Genomic DNA, 21,096 nt, shown 5'->3' with positions numbered 1-21,096 from the left:
TGTGTTGTACTGTCCAATGTTCTAACACTCAGTGGGTCCAGTAGCATCCATAGAACGTGAAACAGCCAACGTTTCAGGACCAAGACTCTTCATCAAGATAGCACTGATAAAAGTTAGCTGTTTCTCCTTCCACGGGAACTGGTTAACCATAGTCCTGTTGAGTTTCCAGCATTTTCTATTGGTTTGTTATTACCACATGTACCAAGATGCCGTGAAAAGCTTTGGCTTGTGTCCCATTTGAGCAGGTCATGTCATCAAGGTAGTAAAAAGAATCGAGGATGCTGAATCCGAATCGAAATCACATTTAATATCACTGACATACATCTTGAGATGTGTTCTTTTGTGGCAGTGGTACAATGCAAGGCATAAAAATTACATTACTGGTGAAGGGTCTCGGTCTGTAACATCGACTGTTTGTTCCTCTGCATGGATGCTGTCTGACCTGCTGAGTTTCTCCAGCATTTTCTCTGTGTGTGTGGGGGGCTCTGGATTTCCAGCATCTGCAGAACCTGTTGTGTTTATAAGATTTATTATAGGCTGCCAAGCTAAACCATGCAAAAGAAGAATAGCGAGGTTGTGTTCATAGATTGACAGACCATTCAGAAATCTGATAGTGGAAGGGAAGAAAGAGAGGAGAATATAGTGTTACAGATACAGCAAATGTGCAGGGCAGATACTTAAATAAAGTACAAGGGCCATGATGAGCTAGATCAAGCGATCAAGAGATCATCTTTCAATGCACAAGAGACCATAAGACCCTATGATATAGGAGCAAAATTAGGCCATTTGGCCCATGGAGTCTACGCCGCCATTTCATTGTGGCTGATTCATTTCCCTCTGAGCCCCAATCCCCTGCCTTCTCCCCATAACTCCACATCCACTCTTTTAAGGGCTTTCAACATTCAAAACCTTTCAATGAGATTCAGCCCCTCATTCTTCTCAATTCCAGTGAGTACAGGTCCAGAGCCTTCAAACGCTCCTTATATGATGAGCCTTTCAATCCCAGAATCATTTTTGTGAACCTCCTTTGGTCTGTACAAGAGTCCTTTAACAGTGGAGTAGAAGCTGCCTGTGTGCTGTTGGTACATGCCCTCGAGCTTTTGTATCTTCTGTCCGATGGGAAAGGGAAGAAGAGAGAATAACTAGGGTGGGAGATGTCCTCTATTATGATGTCTGCCTTCCTGAAGCAGCGGGAAGTGTTGATGGAATCATTGAAGGGGAGGCTATCTATGCCAGGAGCAGCAGACTCAAAAACTGTTACTTTCCACAAGCAGTAACATCAACACCTCCTCCCACTAACTCCCCCCCTCCACAACCCCAGCCACCACTACCTGATCATTTCCTGTCTGAGTCACCTGATGTACAGACACTCCTGTGCCTAGCATCACTTTATGGACTTTATCAATCTATGTATATGTTATCTTATGTATTTATATTTATTGTTTCTTTTATTATTGTATTCCTGATCTTATTGTATACTTTTTATGCTGCATTGGTTCTGGAGTAACAATTACTTCAATCTTCTTTGCACTTGTATACGGAAAGTGACATGAAACAATCTTGAATCTTGTTTGGCATGCTAGATAGGGTCTATCTATCCAACTAACTATCAGATATACAGTATCTTGCTGTCTTGGGCAGAGCAGTTGCCGTACCAAGTAGTAATTCAGCCAGATAAGCTGATCTTGTTCTTTCACTGCATGCTTTCCAATCATTGCAAAGCCTCTGTCTGCAAGACCCCCAGCTTCATTCTCTGCCCCGAGAAGATTAAGGCAGCCCAAGTGTCTCCAATTCCTCTTCAGATACAAATTGCATCTGGATGCACTCTGTTAAAGAAGAAGGTGAAAGCAAAAGGCTGAGAAGAGGAAGAAAACTTCCTCCATTCCAGTGTGGATCAGATCCATGTAAGAAACCAAGCTATAAAACATAGGAGCAGAAGTAGGCCATTTGGCCCATCGAGTCTGTGCCACCATAACAATTTAAAGTTTATTGCTATTCAGCCATACATGTGTATACAGCTAAGTGAAACATTGTTCCTCTAAGGCCAGGGTGCAAAGCACGGTACATACAGTCACACACAGCACGTATAGTTACAACCCAGCCCGTACAGTCACAAAATAATATTAGCACACATCCCTGAGTGACCATCACCATGGAATAATAAACCAGCCCTGTTTATTCATCGTGGCTGACTTGCTTTGCCTCTTAACCCCATTCTCCTACCTTCTCCCTGTAACCTTCGATACCCTGACTAATTAAGAACCTATCAATTTCTACTTTAAATACACCCAATGGGCTGGCCTCCACAGTTGTCTGTGGCAATGAATTCCAAAGATTCACCTCATTCTGACCAAAGCAAGTGTTCCTAACATTTTTTTATGCGATGGACCAATACCATTAAGCAAGGGGTCCATGTCCCTAGGATGGAAACCCCTGGGCTAAAGAAATTCCTCCTCATCTCTGTTCATCCTTCTATTCTGAGGCTGTACCCTCGGGTCCTAGACGCCCCCACTATAGAAAACATCCTTGCCGCATCCACCTTATCCAGATCTTTCAGTATTCAGATTTCACTGAGAACCACTGCACCCTCCCCCACCCCATTCATTCTCCTGAACTCCAGTAACCAGACTGAGATTCATGTTGTGACTTCTGAAACAGCCTGTCAGTTGTAAAAGTTCCAGAATCTCCTCAGAACAGCAGCAGGGATCAAATATCCCCATGAGTGGAGGGCGGTCAGTAATTAGCAAGTAGCTAGTTAAGAAATGCACTTAAGATACGTTAATGGGCAATAATTGTCAGGAAGAGAGGGAAGGCTGTTTCCAACAACAGTCTCTAAATATTTACAGGCCTGACTCCCTGGGGTTTCTCAGTATCCTGAGTTTCACTTGTTTATATAACATCAATGTTCAAAGTAAGTTTATTATCAAAGTACGTCTAAGTCTCCAGATACTACACTGAGATTCATTTTCTTGTGGGCATTCACAGTAGAAGGAAGAAATGCAATAGAATCGATGAAAAACAAAGAATAACAAACAGCCATAAGAAGAATTGAGAATGTTTCCTAGTCTAGCACCAGAGGGCATGGCCTTAGAATAGAAGGATGTTCATTTAGAATAGAGATATGGAGGAATGTCTTTAGCCAAAGGAATTCATTACCACAAATGGCTATAGAGGCCAAGTCATTAAGTATATTTAAAGTGGGGCCTTGATTAGCCGGGGCATCAAAGGTTACTGGGGAAGTCATTGAGAGGGATAATAAATCAGCCATGGTGGAATGGCAGAGCAGACTCGATATGCCAAATAGTCCAATTCTGCCCCTATGTCTTGTCGGCTTGTGGTGTTAAGACAAACTGTGCAAATGCCCACAGTGTGACACTAACTTACAGCAGCTCAGAAAGTTCACTTCACCATCTCTGCTAGGGAGCTAGCTGAGGTGCTATGTTATTTCTCAGCCGGAAAGCTTCAACCAGCTTGCCCACCCCCGTGCAGAAGCCAGTCTGAAACAGACAGTTTATTTTTTCTGAACCTTCCTTTGAACACTGGAATTTCCTTTAGTTTAACCCATGGGAGCTATCTTATCCATGATTACAGTTGTGGAGGTCTTCGAGATGGAATTCTACTCCTGATGACAATTTATTGACCCACTTGCTGGAAAGTGAATGGAGGATTGGGTCCAGCTATGCTGCTGTTCGTAGTTAGATAACCTGACAACTTGCAGCCTGGAACTATGCCCTATGTACAGAGGGATCTTGGAGTGCAGGTCCTCGGCTCTCTGAAGGTAGTGACACAAGCAGATAGGATGGTAGAGAAAGCATACAGTGTCCTTGACTTCATCAATCAGGGAGCGCTGAAGCTGTCTGCATGTTCGCCAAGTAGTGAAAGGGTTACTACACCAGAACATTGAACACATAACATGACAGCACAGTACGGGCCCTTTGGCCCACAATTCTGTGCTGACCTTTTAACCTACTCTAAGATCAATCTAAACCTTCCATCCCACTTGGCCTTCCATTTTTCTATCATCCATGAGCCTATTGAAGAGCCTGTTAAATGTCCCTAATGTATCTACCTCTACACCCACCCCTAACAGTGTACTCTACACGCCCACCATACTCTATGTATATATTTTTAAAAATTACCTCTGATACTCCCCCTATATTTTTCTCCACTCGCCTTACAATTATGCCCCTGCTTATTAGCGGTTTCTACACCGGGGTAAAAGACTGGTTATTGACTCTATCATCTTGTACACCTCTATCAGGCAGATTCTCCTCCTATTTCAGTCCAAAGAGAAAAGCCCAAGCTTGCTCAACCTATCTTCATAAAACATGCCCTCTAATCCAGGCAGAGTGCTGGTGGATCTCTGCACCCTCTCTACATCCTTCACGTAATGAGGTGACCAGAACTGAACGCAGTACTCCCAAGTGTGTGAGGCATGATGAGTGAGAGAGGCCTCTATCAGTAAGGGTCAAGCCGTAGATGTTGTGTCCTAGCTGTCTAGACATGCAAGCCTGGGCAGTATGATATGGAGGGCAAGATGGTGCCCGTGTCCCAAACTCCCCCTCTCCGTGCATCTGATGAACCCAAAGGAACATCAGAGACCAGTACAGTTTGGTACCAGCAGCATCGTTGGAGTTGCCGGTCAATGTAGGAGTGCCTTAGGGACTCCAGCTCTGGAATTCTCCCCCAGGCTTTACTCCAGAAGTCTTCCCTTTAAGAGGGTATAGCCACAAGGCAGTGGAGTTTAAGATCAGAGTTTTTCTTCTCCCAGATGAGCTGCCATCCTCAGCTGATGACTCCCATCTGCCAAAAGCAACTGGTTTTAAGGCGCCAGGAACCCACTTTTGCCCCTTCTCCTGTCAGTAGAAATGGTTCCACCAGGCTTAGTAGCTAAGCCACACGTGAAGGCCAGGAGCTGGACTTGGTTGTCAGAGGCTATTTGAGACGCACACCATTGGGGGCATTTAATAGACAATGGGAGCTTGTCCCCATTATCCAACCCCACCTCCACCCCCCCCCCCAATTATAACAACCTCAAGGAACTGAGCTTGGTAATAAAAGTAATAGTAGAGAGGTCACTCAAGTCGAGTATGATGTTCTCCTAAGAGTTTGTCTACTGGTAGGTCCTCAAGCGGCTGTAGAGGCTGATCCAGGGTCCGCAAATTCTGGAGCAGTGTGGACATGAGTAAGTGGTGGCAGTGATTAGTGTTTGGGTCTTTTGGTTGTTCAGTCTCTGCCTCCGCAGCTGCCGCTAGTTTGCTGTGGCACAGCACAGGTCGATCTCATATAACACCACTCCCTCTTGTACAGATATCCTCCAGTTGCACCTATTGAGTGTTATGTCTTCCCAGTTTTTAGATGTAATGTTGAATTTCTTCGGGCTGATTTTGATGTTGTATTTGAAGTGTTTCCTTTGCCCACCAGGGGCTTGCTGACCCCCTTCAACTGGGAGTAAAGGATCTGTTTGGGGAGGTGTGAGTTAGGCATTCTGATGACCTAACCTATCCATTGGAATTGGTGTTGCTTTGTCATGGTTCATGTTGGCCTCCTCCAGTACACCACAGTAGCCTACTGTAAAAGCCTACATTGCAATTTTAATGATATTTGCAACCCAATGGCTGATTCACTAAAGGGTTAAACACTTACTAGTCTGGGCTCGTCTGCTTTGATCTACGTTGGCCAGTGCAACATTGGGTTTATACCACCTCCAGCTCCTGCAGGTTAAAATGAAGGAAATTCCTGCATTCCGCAGAATGCTGTGAAAAAATAAATGGCATCAGTTGCAGTCTGGTCTCTGCTCAGTGACGGAAATTTCCACTGAAGCAGCCTCTGCGCCATTTCTAGTTCAAGGGCACAATTACCGAGGTCACAGGGTCATCAAAGTCCGTTGTGTGGTCTGGGCCACTCCAGCATAGTCCGTAAACCTCGAAAATCAAGGGTTTTTTGAGGAAAAAAAAACACACAGATGCTAATCTCCTGCTGGTGAATGAAGGTCTGTCTAATGGTGCTGGAAACTCTATTCACAAACACGCAATCCAGATGTGGAGGCTGGATGCAGGGTCTCACAGGCAGATGTGCGCTGGGTCAATGAAACTTCCAAACATCAAGTGTTACCAGCTGTTTAACAAAGAGAGAATATGTACAGTATGTGCAACACGTAGATCGAACTTGCAATTAACGTTGTCATGATAAATGCAACCAAGCTAAAGAGGGTGCAGGAAAGATTCACAGAATGATGCCAGGTTTAAGAACAGCTCTTCCCTCCACTATCAGATTTCTGAATGGACCATGAACACTACCTCACTGTTCTGCTCTCTTCTTACACTATTTATTTATTTTATTTCTTATTGTAAATTATGCTCATTTTTTCTGCATTGCACTGTAGTACTACTTCAAGCCAACATGTTTCATGATGTACACTCAGTGGCCACACTTTATTTGGTACCTCCTGTATCTAGCAAAATGGGGGCTGAGTGTATATTCATGCTGCTGTAGCCCACCCACGTCAAAGTTTTGACATGATGTGCGTTCAGAGGTGCTCTTCTGCGTGTGATTATTTGAGTTACTGTCACATTCCTGTCAGCTTGAACCAGTCATCCCATTCTCCTGTGACCTCTCCCATTAACAAGGCATTTTTCCCACAGAACTACCGGTCACCAGATTTTTTTTTATATTTCGTGCACCAGTCCCTGTAAATTCTAGTGACTGCAGCGCATGAAAATCCCAGGAGATACTGAGATACTCAAATCGCCCCATCTGGCACCAACAATCATTCCACAGTTCAAGTCACTAAGATCACGTTTCTTCCCAATTCTGATGTTTGGTCTGAACAACAACTGAACCCCTTGACTATATCTGATTACCTTTATGCATTGAGTTGCTGCCACATGATTGGCCAATTAGATATCTGCAGTACCTAATAAAGTGGCCAGAAGTGTGTGTTAGTGATGTTAAACCTGATTTTGAATCCAGGAGACTGGATAGGCCCGGACTGTTTATCCTGCAGTGAGGGAGCCTGAGTGGTGACCTCACAGAATTTATAAAGCCATGAGGGTTGTTGATAAGGTGGACGGACACGGTCTTTTTCCCACAGGTTAGGAGAGTCTGAAACTAAAGGGCATGAGTTTAAGCAGAGAGGGAAAGTATTAAAGGGGATCTGAAGGGTAACTTTTTCCACAAAGGGTGGTTGAGTGTATGGAATGAACTGCCAGAGGAAATGTTTGAGGCAGGTACAATTACATAGAAAAGACGTTTGAGTAGGTTCACAGATAGGAAGGGTTTAAACCAGGGGTTCACAATTTTTTTTTATACCATGGACCAACACCTTTAAGCAAGCACTCTGTGGGCCCCATGTTGGGAATGCCGGCTTGAAAGGAACATGGACCAAGTGCAGTCACATTGGACGAGCTCAGGAAGGTATCTGGTTTGGCATGGATGAGCTGGGCCAAAGGGCCTGTGTGACTCTTGGTGTGAGGCTTCATTTAAGGAATTGACAGCCAGCTGTGGTACATTGCACGTGGCGGGAACGTGCCTGTGATGGCCAACACATCACTTGAATGCTCTCGGGGGGAAAAGGGATGATGTGCCTGGAAATTCTCAGCCTTCAAACCCATCAGATCTATCCCTGTACATCGAAACGTACAGTGAAACACACAATCCGCCCAAGGATGTGCCTTGTTTTCTGCCACCAACAAAGCATGCCCATGATGCTTAGAAGAGCAACACAAACCTCAACAACAACAACAACAACAAAACAAAGCAAGGACTAGAACAACAACAGCAAAACAAGCCCCTTTCCCACCCACCCACTCACCTACTCATGTGGACAGGCTTCAAGCCCATCACAGGCTGCCTCGGGGCCTCCAGTCCTTGGCTCTGAACTCTCAGACTCGTAGACATCAAACCTTCAAACTCAAGTCCCTCGTCTGGACTGGCAGACTCGAGCTTTAGGCCTCTACCTCCGGACTTGCCGACACTTGTCTCCCAGCTTTTGAGATTAGATTGTAAATGAGATATGAAATTGTGTGTTAAATATTCCAGTGATAGTATTAATACCTTTGTTTTAACTGAATATATCCATGCAGCAAGTTCCACACACTGTGAGGAGCATTTGTTCAGTGAGATTGGCATAATTTTCTAGTTCAGTCTCGTTACCATGGATACCAGTATTTGTACATGGCAATACATGTAAGGTCCCCATAATCAAAAGCTGAAATGCTGCGATGTTACAATTCGTTGCTACATAATGCAAAGAAAAGCAGGACTTGTATATCTTATTTATTTAGGGTTACAACAGACCAATAGTTGATGGGAATGTGGAGAGCAGGTAAAAGGATTAGTGTACGTGTACACTAGTGTTCACCATCCAGTGTACGTAGATGGGAATGTGTTGTTCAGCATGGACTCAATGAGCTAAAGGGCCTATTTCAATGCTCTGAGTTTAGTGTCCGCACCCCAAGAACTCATTCTTCCTACCAAAATACACCACTCTCTCGAATTTCATCAGTTATATGTCTGCCCATTGTGGTGAACTATGTGCCTGTCGGGACACGCCCCTGCTGACTGCTCCTGTGGCTCCTCCCACAGGCCCCTGTATAAAGGAGACCTGCGGCCTGAAGATCGGCCTCAGTCTCCAGGACCTTGTATGATAGACACTCACTCCTGGTTCCTTCTTCCAGTCAATAAAAGCCGATATCTCGCCTACGTCTCAGTGTGAGTTATTGATGGTGCATCAATTTTATTGACTGGAAGTTTTAAAACATGGAACCCGTTTTGCGTCCGGACCGGTTGGATTTGGACCCTCAAGACCCTGACGCGGCTCTCGCTTTTGAACACTGGCTTGCATGCTTCCAATCGTACTTGGCGGAGCTTCGTGCGACTGAACCCGCCGTTATGCACAGAATCCTACTCTCGAGGGTCTCCTCCAAAGTTTACTCCTTTATCCGGGACCTGCCGACCTACGAAGGGGCACTGGACGCCCTCAAACGACAGTACCTGCGGCCGGTGAACACCGTCTACGCAAGACATCGCTTAGCTACCCGGCAACAGCGGCCTGGCGAATCGTGCGCTGAGTTTCTCCGAGCACTACAGACACTAGTCCGAGCTTGTGACTGCAAGACGCTCACGGCAGAACAGCATGCGGAGCTGCTGGTGCGAGACGCCTTTGTGACGGGACTGAGGTCAGTGTACATGCGCCAGCGGCTGCTGGAGAACTCGGATCTTACCTTAAGCTCGGCGATAGAGAAGGCCAACGCTCTAGAAGCTGCGCGGCATAACGCCGACGCTGTCCAGTCGCGCGATTCCCCGCCGGTTTCGTGGACGCCTCAGACCCCGCCACCGCCGGCTCCCGGGAGTGAATTCGCCAACGCCGCCGCCAGTCGCCATTCCACGAGCTCCCCGACCCAGACCACGGCTGTGGCCCGTAAGAAACTCGTGCTTTGTTATTTCTGTGGCCAAAAGAAACATCCTCGACAACGCTGTCCAGCGCGAGAAGCGACCTGCTCCAGCTGCGGAAAGCGGGGCCACTTCGCCAAGGTCTGTAAGTCTCAACCTCGAGCGGAGTGCAGCGCTGCGGGTGAAACGTGGGGGCCGCCATCTTGCATGCCGGGATGTGGGCGGCCATCTTTGTCGACGTCAGCACGCCCCGCCCCCGATCCTCGGATGCTGACCGGGTACCCCGGATGTGAGCGGCCATCTTTGTCGGCGTCAGCATGCCCCGCCCCTGACCCTCCGATGCTGACCGGGTACCCCGACGGCGATCCAACTCTGGCCACTGTGACTCTCGACCAAAGCGCCCCACACCAGCTTGCAAGATCCATGATGGACATCCAGGTGGAGGGGCATTGGACTGGATGCCTGTTTGACACGGGCAGCACTGGGAGTTTTATTCACCCGGACACAGTGCGACGCTGCGGACTTGCAACGCGGCCGGTCAGTCGGAGGTTCCATTTGGCCTCTGGGTCGCAGTCCGCAGACATCCGGGCGGGTTGTGTAGCGACTTTGGTGGTGCAAGGCACAGAATATCGGGACTTTGAACTGCTGGTCATGCCTAATCTGTGTGCACCTGTGCTATTGGGGCTGGACTTCCAGAGCCGTCTCGAAAGTGTGACTATGGTATACGACGGGCCCCTCCCACCACTCACTGTCAAGAATCCTCAGTTTTGTGGGACTTCTTCACATACCCCGCTACTGACCACACACACACACGGACACACACATCCCATCCAGAACCAGGCCAACAGCTGCGCTACCGACACTTGCAGCCTCTCCACTCTCAAGATCCCTCCCCCACCGCTGTTCGCCAACCTGACCCCCGACTGTAAACCTGTGGCAACCAAAAGCAGGAGGTACAGCGCGGGGGACCGGGCCTTCATTCAGTCGGAGGTGCAGCGGCTGCTCAGGGAGGGGATCATTGAGCCGAGCACAAGCCCTTGGAGGGCCCAGGTGGTTGTTGTTCGGACTGGGCAGAAAAATAGGATGGTGGTGGACTATAGTCAAACCATCAATAGGTTTACGCAGCTTGACGCATACCCCCTACCCCGCATCGCGGATATGGTCAACCAGATTGCTCAGTATAAGGTGTACTTGACAATAGATCTGAAATCCGCTTATCACCAGCTCCCCATCTGCCCAGAGGACCGCCCCTACACCGCCTTCGAGGCGGGCGGCCGGCTCTATCACTTCCTGCGCGTCCCTTTCGGTGTCACGAATGGTGTCTCTGTCTTCCAGAGGGAAATGGACCGGATGGTGGACCAGTACCAACTGCAGGCCACATTTCCCTATCTGGATAACATCACCATCTGTGGTCATGACAGGCCAGATCACGACGCCAACCTCCAACGGTTTCTCCAAGTGGCCGCAGCTCTGAACCTTACTTATAACAGGGACAAGTGTGTTTTTGGTACCACCCGCCTTGCTATACTTGGGTATGTCGTGGAAAACGGGGTTATTGGGCCTGATCCCGAACGTATGCGCCCCCTGTTAGAGCTCCCTCTTCCCACCACTCTCAAGGCCCTCAGACGGTGCCTGGGGTTTTTTTCCTATTACGCCCAATGGGTCCCCCATTACGCAGACAAGGCTCGCCCCCTGGTCAAGTCTACCTCGTTTCCCCTCTCTGCTGAGGCCTGCGCGGCCTTCAACTGCATTAAAGCGGACATTGCCAAAGCTACGATGCATGCAGTGGACGAGACCGCTCCCTTCCAAGTGGAGTGTGATGCCTCCGATTTCGCTCTGGCTGCTACCCTTAATCAGGAAGGCAGACCAGTAGCATTCTTTTCTCGCACCCTCCAAGGCTCTGAAATTCGGCACTCCGCGGTGGAGAAAGAAGCCCAGGCCATAGTGGAGGCTGTTAGGCACTGGAGGCACTATCTTGCTGGCAAAAGATTCACTGTGCTGACCGACCAGCGCTCGGTTGCGTTCCTGTTCAGCAACCAACAGCGGGGCAAGATCAAAAATGATAAGATTTTGCGGTGGAGGATAGAACTCTCCACCTACACCTATGATATCCTGTACCGGCCTGGCAGACTCAATGAGCCCCCTTATGCCCTATCCCGGGGAACATGTGCTAGCACACAGCTCGACCAGCTGTACGCCCTTCATGCACAACTTTGCCATCCGGGGGTCACCCGATTTTACCATTTTGTGAAAGCTCGGAACCTGCCGTACTCCCTGGAGGACATCAGGACGATGACCAGGGACTGCCAAATTTGTGCCGAGTGCAAACCGCACTTCTACTGTCCTGACACGGCACAACTTGTCAAGGCCACCCGCCCTTTTGAACGCCTGAGTGTTGACTTTAAGGGCCCCCTTCCCTCCACTGACCGCAATGTCTATTTTCTCAGTGTTATTGATGAGTTCTCACGGTTCCCCTTTGCCATCCCCTGCCCCGACACCACTGCCACGTCCGTCATAAAAGCCCTGCGCCAGCTCTTCACTCTGTTCGGGTATTCCTGCTATATCCACAGTGATAGAGGGTCCTCCTTTATGAGTGAGGAGCTGCGCCAGTACTTGCTAGCTAGGGGCATTGCTACCAGTCGGACCACGAGTTATAATCCCCGGGGTAATGGCCAGGTAGAGCGGGAGAATGCCACAGTGTGGAAGGCCACACTTTTAGCCCTTAAGTCCAAAGGGTTGCCGGTCTCTCGATGGCAGGAGGTCCTCCCTGAGGCACTGCACTCTATCCGCTCTCTGTTATGTACGTCCACCAATGCCACCCCTCACGAACGCCTATTCTCTTTTCCCAGGAAGTCTGTCACTGGGACCACCCTACCAGTTTGGCTGACGTCCCCGGGGCCAGTGCTGCTCCGGAAACATGTGAGGAGCAATAAATACTCCCCGCTGGTGGAGAGGGTTCACCTTCTCCATGCGAACCCCCAGTATGCTTACGTGGTCTTACCTGATGGGCGGGAGGACACGGTCTCCATCCGCGACCTGGCACCCGCAGGTGCAGCAGACCACTACCCTGAAGGCTCTCCGGTAACTGTGAACCCTGCACCAGAGGTGACACCGTACTCACCAGGCCCTACACAGACTCCTCACGACACTTGTATACCGGGCGTTTCGTACGCATTTATACCAGGCGCCTCGCACATGCATGAGGGATCACCGGCGCCTAGTGGGCAAGAACACGCGCAACCCCCGTCCCCTGTGCAATCGCCAATGTTGCCGGCACCTATGCGGTCACAGCCGGTGCTACGTAGATCGCAGCGACAGATTCGACCGCCTGATCGGCTTGACTTGTAAGAACCTTCGCTACATGAGGACTTTTTCAAACGAAGGGGGGGTGAATGTGGTGAACTATGTGCCTGTCGGGACACGCCCCTGCTGACTGCTCCTGTGGCTCCTCCCACAGGCCCCTGTATAAAGGAGACCTGCGGCCTGAAGATCGGCCTCAGTCTCCAGGACCTTGTATGATAGACACTCACTCCTGGTTCCTTCTTCCAGTCAATAAAAGCCGATATCTCGCCTACGTCTCAGTGTGAGTTATTGATGGTGCATCACCCATTTTAACAGTCTGCCGTAGCTTCCTTGGAGCATAGCAATCGGCGGAAGTGGTGGATGTGGGTTCCATTTCAACATTGAAGAAATCTGGTTAAGTACGTGGATGGAAGGGCTGTGGAGGACCATGGTCCTGGCGCACATCAATGGGACTAGGTAGAATGAGTTTGGAATGGGCTAGATGGGCTGAAAGGCCTGCTTCTGTTCTGTACAACTATTTTACAGGTTTCATATGAAGTTGTATCTGTACAGAGTCACTTATGTATCAGACGTGTAACACAGATGGCAGTAACCCCATTGCTGACCTAGGAGATCCTTCAATCAGACAGCATTCTACACACTTCTCAGCTCCATCCCCTATTTACTTATTCCCTATCCAACTTTATTTTTATATAATTCTTTGCTCTATTATCGTCCCTCCAGCATTTTGTGTATGTTACTCTAGATTTCCAGAATCTCTTGTGAAGGTGAAGAAATCTTCAGGTTTAAAGGAAATAACAAGTGTTTGATAATAAAATAACATGTTTATCAGTGCTGACTACATCTTTTCTTATCTCTACAGTGTTGGGTACAGAGAGGTAACGAGAATCCCAGCTGGGGCAGTCCATATCAAGGTGAGACAGTACAAACCCAAGGGTCAGCAGCGATTCACCGCTTACTTGGCAGCCAAGAGGAAGAACGGCGACTACCTCTTCAACGGCAAGTACATGATTTCAACATCCGAAACCATCATCGACCTCAACGGCACGGTGCTCAACTACAGCGGATGGAGCCAGAGGGACGATGAGGTGCATTCAATGGGCCACGGCCCACTGAAGGAGCCACTGGTAATTCTGATTCTGGCCACTGACCCCAGGAAACCAGTTGACGTGCGTTACAGTTACTACATCCCGAAGAAGCCGCAGGCTGCACCCAGTGAGAATGCCCTGAAAACTCTGGCCGCGCATTCTCACCTTCCCCAGTGGATGACAGGGCCTTGGTTATCCTGTTCCAGGACCTGTGATACTGGCTGGCAGACTAGAACCGTTCAGTGCAAGAATGGAGAGGGGAAGTTGGCCAAAGGATGTCCTCTGTCCCAAAGACCATCAGCATTTAAGCAGTGCTTTCAAAGAAAATGTTAATGCACTTTTCACTGTGAGAGTTCCTTTCTTTTTAATTTTGCCATTCCATTTTCTGTTTTAATTTAAAATTCTCGAAGGAAAGGAAGGAAAATATTCTCAGTACATCTTGGTGTGAAGCAGAAATGGCTTCGGCATCAAGGACGTGGGCAGAATCTGTCTCATCCAAATGACTGCACATCAGAGAGTGGGGGAGCATCGGACTCATGCCCCTAGGAGTCCGCAGGCTCGGTGAGAGTGAGAGGGTGGAAGCCAATGGCAGCTGGCACGTCACCTACCTCAGATGCCTCCCTCGTCTACACTGAAGTGAGAACCAAGCGACTGTCTTTTCCACAGTCATTGGGCAAGGCATTGACTCCAGAATCCTCTCCGACCCTCCCGGCGAAGCAGATATCCAAATTTCTGGCACGGCCACCATTTTCCTTTGCTCTTCCATGGCCTGTCAGTTGTGGCCAGTGACTGATTCCTAGAAGTTTGGAAGAGTGCAAGACTGGCATTTTCTTCAATGACTCCAAAGACGATGCAAAACGCCAGACAAGCGGCCATTTGTGAAAGGAATGATTAATCTGGTGTCTTAATGAGATCACTGCACCTTGCAGACTCTAGATTGAACTTATGCCACAGTGTTTGCGTTAGAGTGCTTGTGGACGTTGCCTCTCGCTACAATCCTGTTGTTGAAATAGACTTTCTTAAATGAGGCACTGACTGATTCCAGTTTGTAATTGCAAATCTCTCTGGCACAAAATAAAGAGCTGACTGAAATTGAACAGCAGAAGAAATGTGAGAATAGAAAATCCAGCGTTGTATTCCTGAAGGATCACCAGCTGGACTGCATTCCAATGCGCACCTCCAACTGATGAGTAAAAAATGCAGGCTTGAGGCTGCACCAAAAGAGCTTTCCCAGAAAACAGTGGCTTTTCAGAACACCTGAATCAATCATCATCTCAACTTACCATTCTTGAGTGAATATCTGTCCACAGTTTGTCCCAACCCATGGCGTACTCTGCTTGGCGGGTCAGTAGCCCGCACAGAACTGCAATGGACAGAAAGGACATGTTTGTGTTTAATCTCCGACTGAAGGAATTCTTTTGTTCCTTTGACACATGCTTTATCTATGGTGCAGGAAAATTTTGTTATAAGCCAGTGGGAACATGGCATTAATTGTCAATAAGGTACTGTGATCAGATGAAACAGCACTTCCTTGCAAAGTTGTCTCATGAGGGGATGGGGGATATTGAAGAGAAGTAAATTCAGACCCAGTTCTGGTATTTACTTGGCAAAAAAGTCGGTCAGATCGTTTTCCATATCTGTCAATTCCACGTGACGAGAGAAAGCAGCGTGTGGGAGGCAGGCTTTCTTTTGCAAGAAAGTTGACCTTGCACTCCAATTAGAATTGCTGCCTGAAAAACCAGACTGTGTCTTACTGGATGGCATGAGGGGCAACCCTGGTCTAACGGAGACCAAAGGCACTCATCCTGAGAAACCTCTGCCTCACAGCTGTGAGCTCGCCAGAGGTCAAGAGACAAGTTGGTCAGTCTGTTAGTGAGCTTCACCAAGCGCCCACTGCCAATTCCACAATTTAAGAGGGGTGTGGTGACTTGCGTTAGAAGTAGTTGACTTTACTCACCATTCTGCAGTGGGCTGTATGGAGACATTTAGGCTGTTTCTGATCAGCTAGCTGGGATTCCCATGGTAACAATCAAAGCAGTGCTTAGAACCTTTGATCTGCAGAAGTTACTTGCAGGTGGGAAAATGTGCAATTTTTATAGTTAATACTTTTATTTTCATTTCTTATTCCCTCATTTTAATGGTCAGCTGCCATGCCACTTATAAGATGCATCATAATCTCTTTCCAAGTAGCTCCGTTATTACTCATTCCCAAACTAGAGTTGTACCTGTGGCGTCAGACCCTTCCCTGTCCCTATATATCAGGAGAATGGGGTTGAGAAGGGATAATAAATCTGCCATGATGAAATGGTGGAGCAGACTAGATGGGCTGAATGGTCTGATTCTGCTCCTGTTTGGTACAGAGAATCCATTGCTGGCAGGCTTGGTACAGCAGTGTGTCAGTCAATCAGATAAGAATCAACCACATCGGCCAGTCACTCATAGGCTGGTGGTTTACAAGCAAGTTTCCTTCTCAGAAGCGCATTAACTGATCACTTCAGCACTTCAGATAACCCAACCACTATGATCAGTTTTACTGCTGCCAGCCTTTAAAGTTCCAGGCTCTCTGTAAACTCAATGTGAAGTCGCAGACTCGCAAGAGGAGAGTTGGCATTATTTCTCCAGAGTTCAGTCTATACATGACGTCCGTCCGTTTACATAACCACTATGAATAAATGCACCATGTGGCATTGAACCACAAGTTCAGTCCTTTCCTTACGCTTGATCTCAATGGAACAAGTAAAGGTAAACACAAGAGATTCTGCGGATGCTGGAAATCCAAAGTAACACACACAAAATGCTGAAGGAGCTCAGCAGGCCGGGCAGCATCTGTGGAAGGGAATAAACAGTCAGTGATTTAGACTAAGTGAAGATTATTGAGATAAGATTGTTCAGCTCCTCTGAAGGCCGACCCCCTCCAGTCTGTTTATTTATCTTTACTGTGTTTAGGCTAAGCATGCCTATCTCCTATCAGTAAATAGCCTCCTCACAATATCAGCCAAGATTTTTTTTATCTTATTGAGATACAGCATGGAATAGGCCCTTCTGGCCTTTCAAGATGCACCACTCAGCAATCCCCCAGTTTAATTCTAGCCTAATCACAGGGCAATTTACAATGACCATTTCTACCTACTGGTACAAAACTGGCATGTTTTTAGACTGTGGGAGGAAACCAGAGCACCCAGAGGAAACCTGCATGGTCACAAGGAAAATGGACAAACTCCTTACAGGCAGCGGTGGGAATTGAACCCAGGATGCCTGTACTGTAAATCATTGTGTTAACCACTACACCGCCATGTTGCCATTTATAAGCAGAGGTTTCACTTTCCCAAGGGAGGATAAAAATTACCTCTTATAGTGGGGTTGAGTAACCATCCCAATCCAGGGAAAACCCTCACAGCAGCAACTTGTGTCTGCAGTGCACCCCTTGTCTGGCTGTAAACCCACAGCACTTGGAAAAATGTGGCCTTGCAAGCCACTCAGTCCAAGAGAGCAGACTTGAGCATTAAAAATCAGCTCCCAAATCCTGTGAAAGGATAAACCCCTCTGTCACAGGGATCAATGTAAACCACTCCTATTAATTCTCCAAAGCCCATTTAGACCAATTAGGAAGTAGTCAAAGTAGGGTCAGAAGTGGCAGGATATAGATTCGAAACCTCACACAAAACAGCTCAATTTGTCAAGGTTAAAATAAATCTTCATACCAGGAAGCTCAGTGGGGAGTTCTAAAGGGAACGAAGTTCCCCTCTATTCTTTGTCAATGGAGATATGTTGGATCCAGATGTTCTACAGAAGTCAAGAACGAGACAAAAAACCTATTGATAGCAATTTTATTAAGTGTTACAAGAACATTGAAAAGACAAAGAGAAAAGTAATTGTGGTTGTCTCACACCCAGAGCAAAGAAACAAAAATTCCAGTGATAGCAATTAACTTATAAAATAGCCAGATTCAAGTCGTATGACACCTGCCACTGAAAACTAAGAAGTTTCTAGAAAAAATACAGAAGCAATTATTTGTACCGTAATTACCGGAAAATTCACCATTACATGTATATAAAAATGCAAGTGAGCATAAGGAAGTTAGACTGCGGGAAAAAATAACAATTCTATACTCAAATCCAACAGGTGCAGAAGTCATCAACTCCTCCAGCACCATGTAGATTATAAGCCTTTGAACATTCAACGCTGAGCTCCAATACAATGGCCGTTTGTGTAACATACTGGAGAACCAGAATCACTCTGACATGAGACTGAAAGCCCAAATTTCAAGTTAAATTGAAAGTATAATGAGTAGTTTTGGGCCCCTTATCTAAGAAAGTATGTGTCGGCATTGGAGAAGGTTCATTAAATGATTCTGGGAATGAAAGTGTTAATGTATGAGGAGTGTTTGCTGGTTCCGGGCCTGTACTCACTGGAGTTTAGAAGTGGGGGGGGGGGGGGGGGGGGATCTCACTGAATCTTGAAAGGCCTAGATAGAGTAGGTGTGGAGGGGATGTTTCCAATATTGGGAGAGTCTAGGACCAGAGGGCACCACCTCAGAATGGAAGTACATCCATTTGGAACAGAAATGAGGAGGAATTTCTTTCACTAGAGGGTGGTGAATCTGTGGAGGCCAAGTCATTGGACATACTTACAGCAGAGGTTGATAGGTTCCTGGTTAGTTATGGTGACAAAGGTTATGGGAGAAGGCAGGAGAATGGGACTAAGGATAATAAATCAGCCTTGATGGAATGAGAGAGCAGACCTAAAGGGTTGAATGGCCTAATTTTGCTCTTCTGTCTTATGGTCTAAATTCCTGGCATGCCCTCCTCTATGTTCATCTCCCACTGGATAATTGTACAAAGACGAGAAAATCTGCAGATGCTGGAATTCCAAGCAACACATTCAAAATGCTGGCAGAACTCAGAAGGCCAGGCAGCGTCTATGGAAAAAAAGTAACAGTTGACATTTTGGGCTGATGCTGTTCATCAGGAATTAAGCAGGACAAATCATCAACAGTTTACTCTTTTCCAAAGATGCTGCCTGGCCTGCTGAGTTCCTCCAGCATTTTATGTGTGTACTTGTCTCTGGTAGACAGGTGTGACCATTTCAAGGATAGAAGGAGCTCCAAGAATGTGTCAAACTGTTCACTAAGTCTGTAAATCTTTCCATAACTTCTCAAGTTTACCCCAGGGAATCTTGACAACAACCATTACTCTTTAGCAAGATGGAGCTTTCAGCACTTCAAAACAAATAGTATTGGTGTTATTTGAATGGGAATAGGCAAGAAATAAACTTGACTCTTTGGCCTTTACAGTTTATGAAGGCCAATGTCTATTATGCATCACTACCTGTGGATATTATCTCATGATGTGGCACATTTTCAAATAGGGAAACCTCTAGTTCCAGCAGCCAACGTTTGCTTCTGGATGGAATAAAGGACTTCTCTAATTCCCAGGGAGCGTGATGAACTGCCAGTTCAAAACTGAGTTAAGGCACCTCAAAGCTTTAGGGGTTGATGGGGAGAAGAATAGGTGATGGGGGGAAGGGGATGGGTAGAAGCTCGTGGAGGGTGCAGGGTCGAGTGATGGGCAAGAACACTATCATTTACACCTGCAGTCTTAAACTCAGGTGACATGTTTATTGGAAAGGAAACAAAATGCTCTTCAGGTCAGGCAGCTTGTGTGGAAAGAGAAACAAAGATCTCAGGTCAAAGAAAAAAATGTCATGCAAAACGGAAGTTTTTCATTGTACCTCAGTACATGAGACAGTAACTTAACAATATACCAAAGGGTCATGAACCTGTAATATTCAGTCTGTTCCTCCCTCCACAGCTGCTCCCTGACTTGCTGAATGTGAACACCATTTTTTAAATAGAAGAGATTCTACAGGCACTAGAAATCCAGGGTAACACGCCCAAAATGCTGGAGGAACTCAGCAGGTCAGACAGCATCTACGGAGAGGAATCAACTATTGATGTTTCAGACCAGGACCCTTTCTTCAGGATCCTTCATTCTCGAGTGCTGATGACGGCTCTCAGCCCGAAACATCATCTGTTTATTCCTCTTCATAGATGCTGTCTGACCTGCTGAGTTCCTCCAGCATTTTGCATGTGTTGTTCTACAATTTCTTTTATTTTGGGTCTAAATGATTCGCAGGAGATTTTTTTGGCTATCTCAGTGTGCGCTATTGAGTAGCAATGGATAGAATGTGTTATTCTAGACTCTGCACCCCACACTCTTCATTGTTTTCATAGCTGGACTATAGACATTTGAAATTTGCTCCACAGTGGTTTAACAAGTCCCTTTTAGATCTAGCAGCTTAAGGAAGAAGAAAATATATTTCTGCTGTGAAAACCTTTCAATGGGGTCTCCAGAAAGAGCAGGGGGAAAAGCATTCCATTTAAATTGTGGAAAAAAATCCTGAGGCACAGCACTGAAATAATTTATTTTGTTTTTGTACAACTGATATGTGTGATTTTAATGTTTTATTTATTGTTATTTAATTTCGAGAACACCAAACAGGCAACTTTTTTTTGGAAGAGAAAAGAATTTGCTGTTGTGTCCTGTTTTACAATTGTGTTTAATTTATGCTTCACTCTTGTGAATTTTCACTTTTTTTTAAATATATGTATGTATGTTTACGCAATGTACAGCACTGGTTGCCTTGTGTATTATTGTGATGTGTTTCCCTTCATGCAGTTATTTTGCCGTTTGTATTCTTTGAGATAAACTGCACTTATCTTTTATGAAAAAGTAATTGACTGAGGCAGGATGTCAAATCCACTCTAATACTTGTTTCAAAAAACGTAGCAGTTCTATAATGCATATTAATCATGTCAAAGACATCTTTTTTATCAATTATTTTAAGCCCAGCAGTAATATCCTGTAATATACTGTAACATTAATCATTGCTGTATGTGGAACTAATGCCAAAATTCATCTTTTTTTTAATGTGTGTAAATTATATATTCTCAAATGCAATACTACAGTCTCACAACTTAATTCTGATGTTTAATGGTTGCATTTCAGAGATTATTTCCGTATGCAGTTTCAACCTTGCAGTTTCATATTTTATACACTCCCTCTTATCTTGTCAACACATGGGGGGTGGGAAACAGAAAAGAATAATTTCATGAGTTCAAGAGACACAGCAACGAAGCATCTTTGAAATTGTGTTTTAGTGTGGACTGGGAGCAGAATTAGGCCATTTGGCCCATGGAGTCTGTTCCACAATTTCAACACGGCTGATCCATTCTCCCTCTCAGCTCCAATATCCTACCTTCTCCCCTTATCTCTTCATACCATAACCTTCAAGAATCTATCAGCCTCTGCCT

The 21,096-nt window shown here is 46.4% G+C and overlaps 1 protein-coding gene across 1 annotated transcript in view; it reads left to right on the top strand.

Moving 5' to 3' along the window:
- LOC132393545 (A disintegrin and metalloproteinase with thrombospondin motifs 5) overlaps positions 1–20,745 on the top strand; it is an 84,285-nt gene extending 63,540 nt beyond the window's left edge. Inside the window, exon 9 of the mRNA XM_059968938.1 lies at positions 13,559–20,745. Within this exon, the coding sequence (XP_059824921.1) occupies positions 13,559–14,117 (559 nt within the window). The 3' untranslated portion in view covers positions 14,118–20,745. The remainder of the gene's footprint in view (positions 1–13,558) is intronic.
- Positions 20,746–21,096: the final 351 nt, after the last annotated feature.

This window comes from Hypanus sabinus, chromosome 4, assembly GCF_030144855.1.
Source record: "Hypanus sabinus isolate sHypSab1 chromosome 4, sHypSab1.hap1, whole genome shotgun sequence".
Classification (NCBI taxonomy): Eukaryota; Metazoa; Chordata; class Chondrichthyes; order Myliobatiformes; family Dasyatidae; genus Hypanus; species Hypanus sabinus.
Note: the sequence above shows the minus strand (reverse complement) of the source record. Positions and strands in the feature narration are given on the sequence as shown.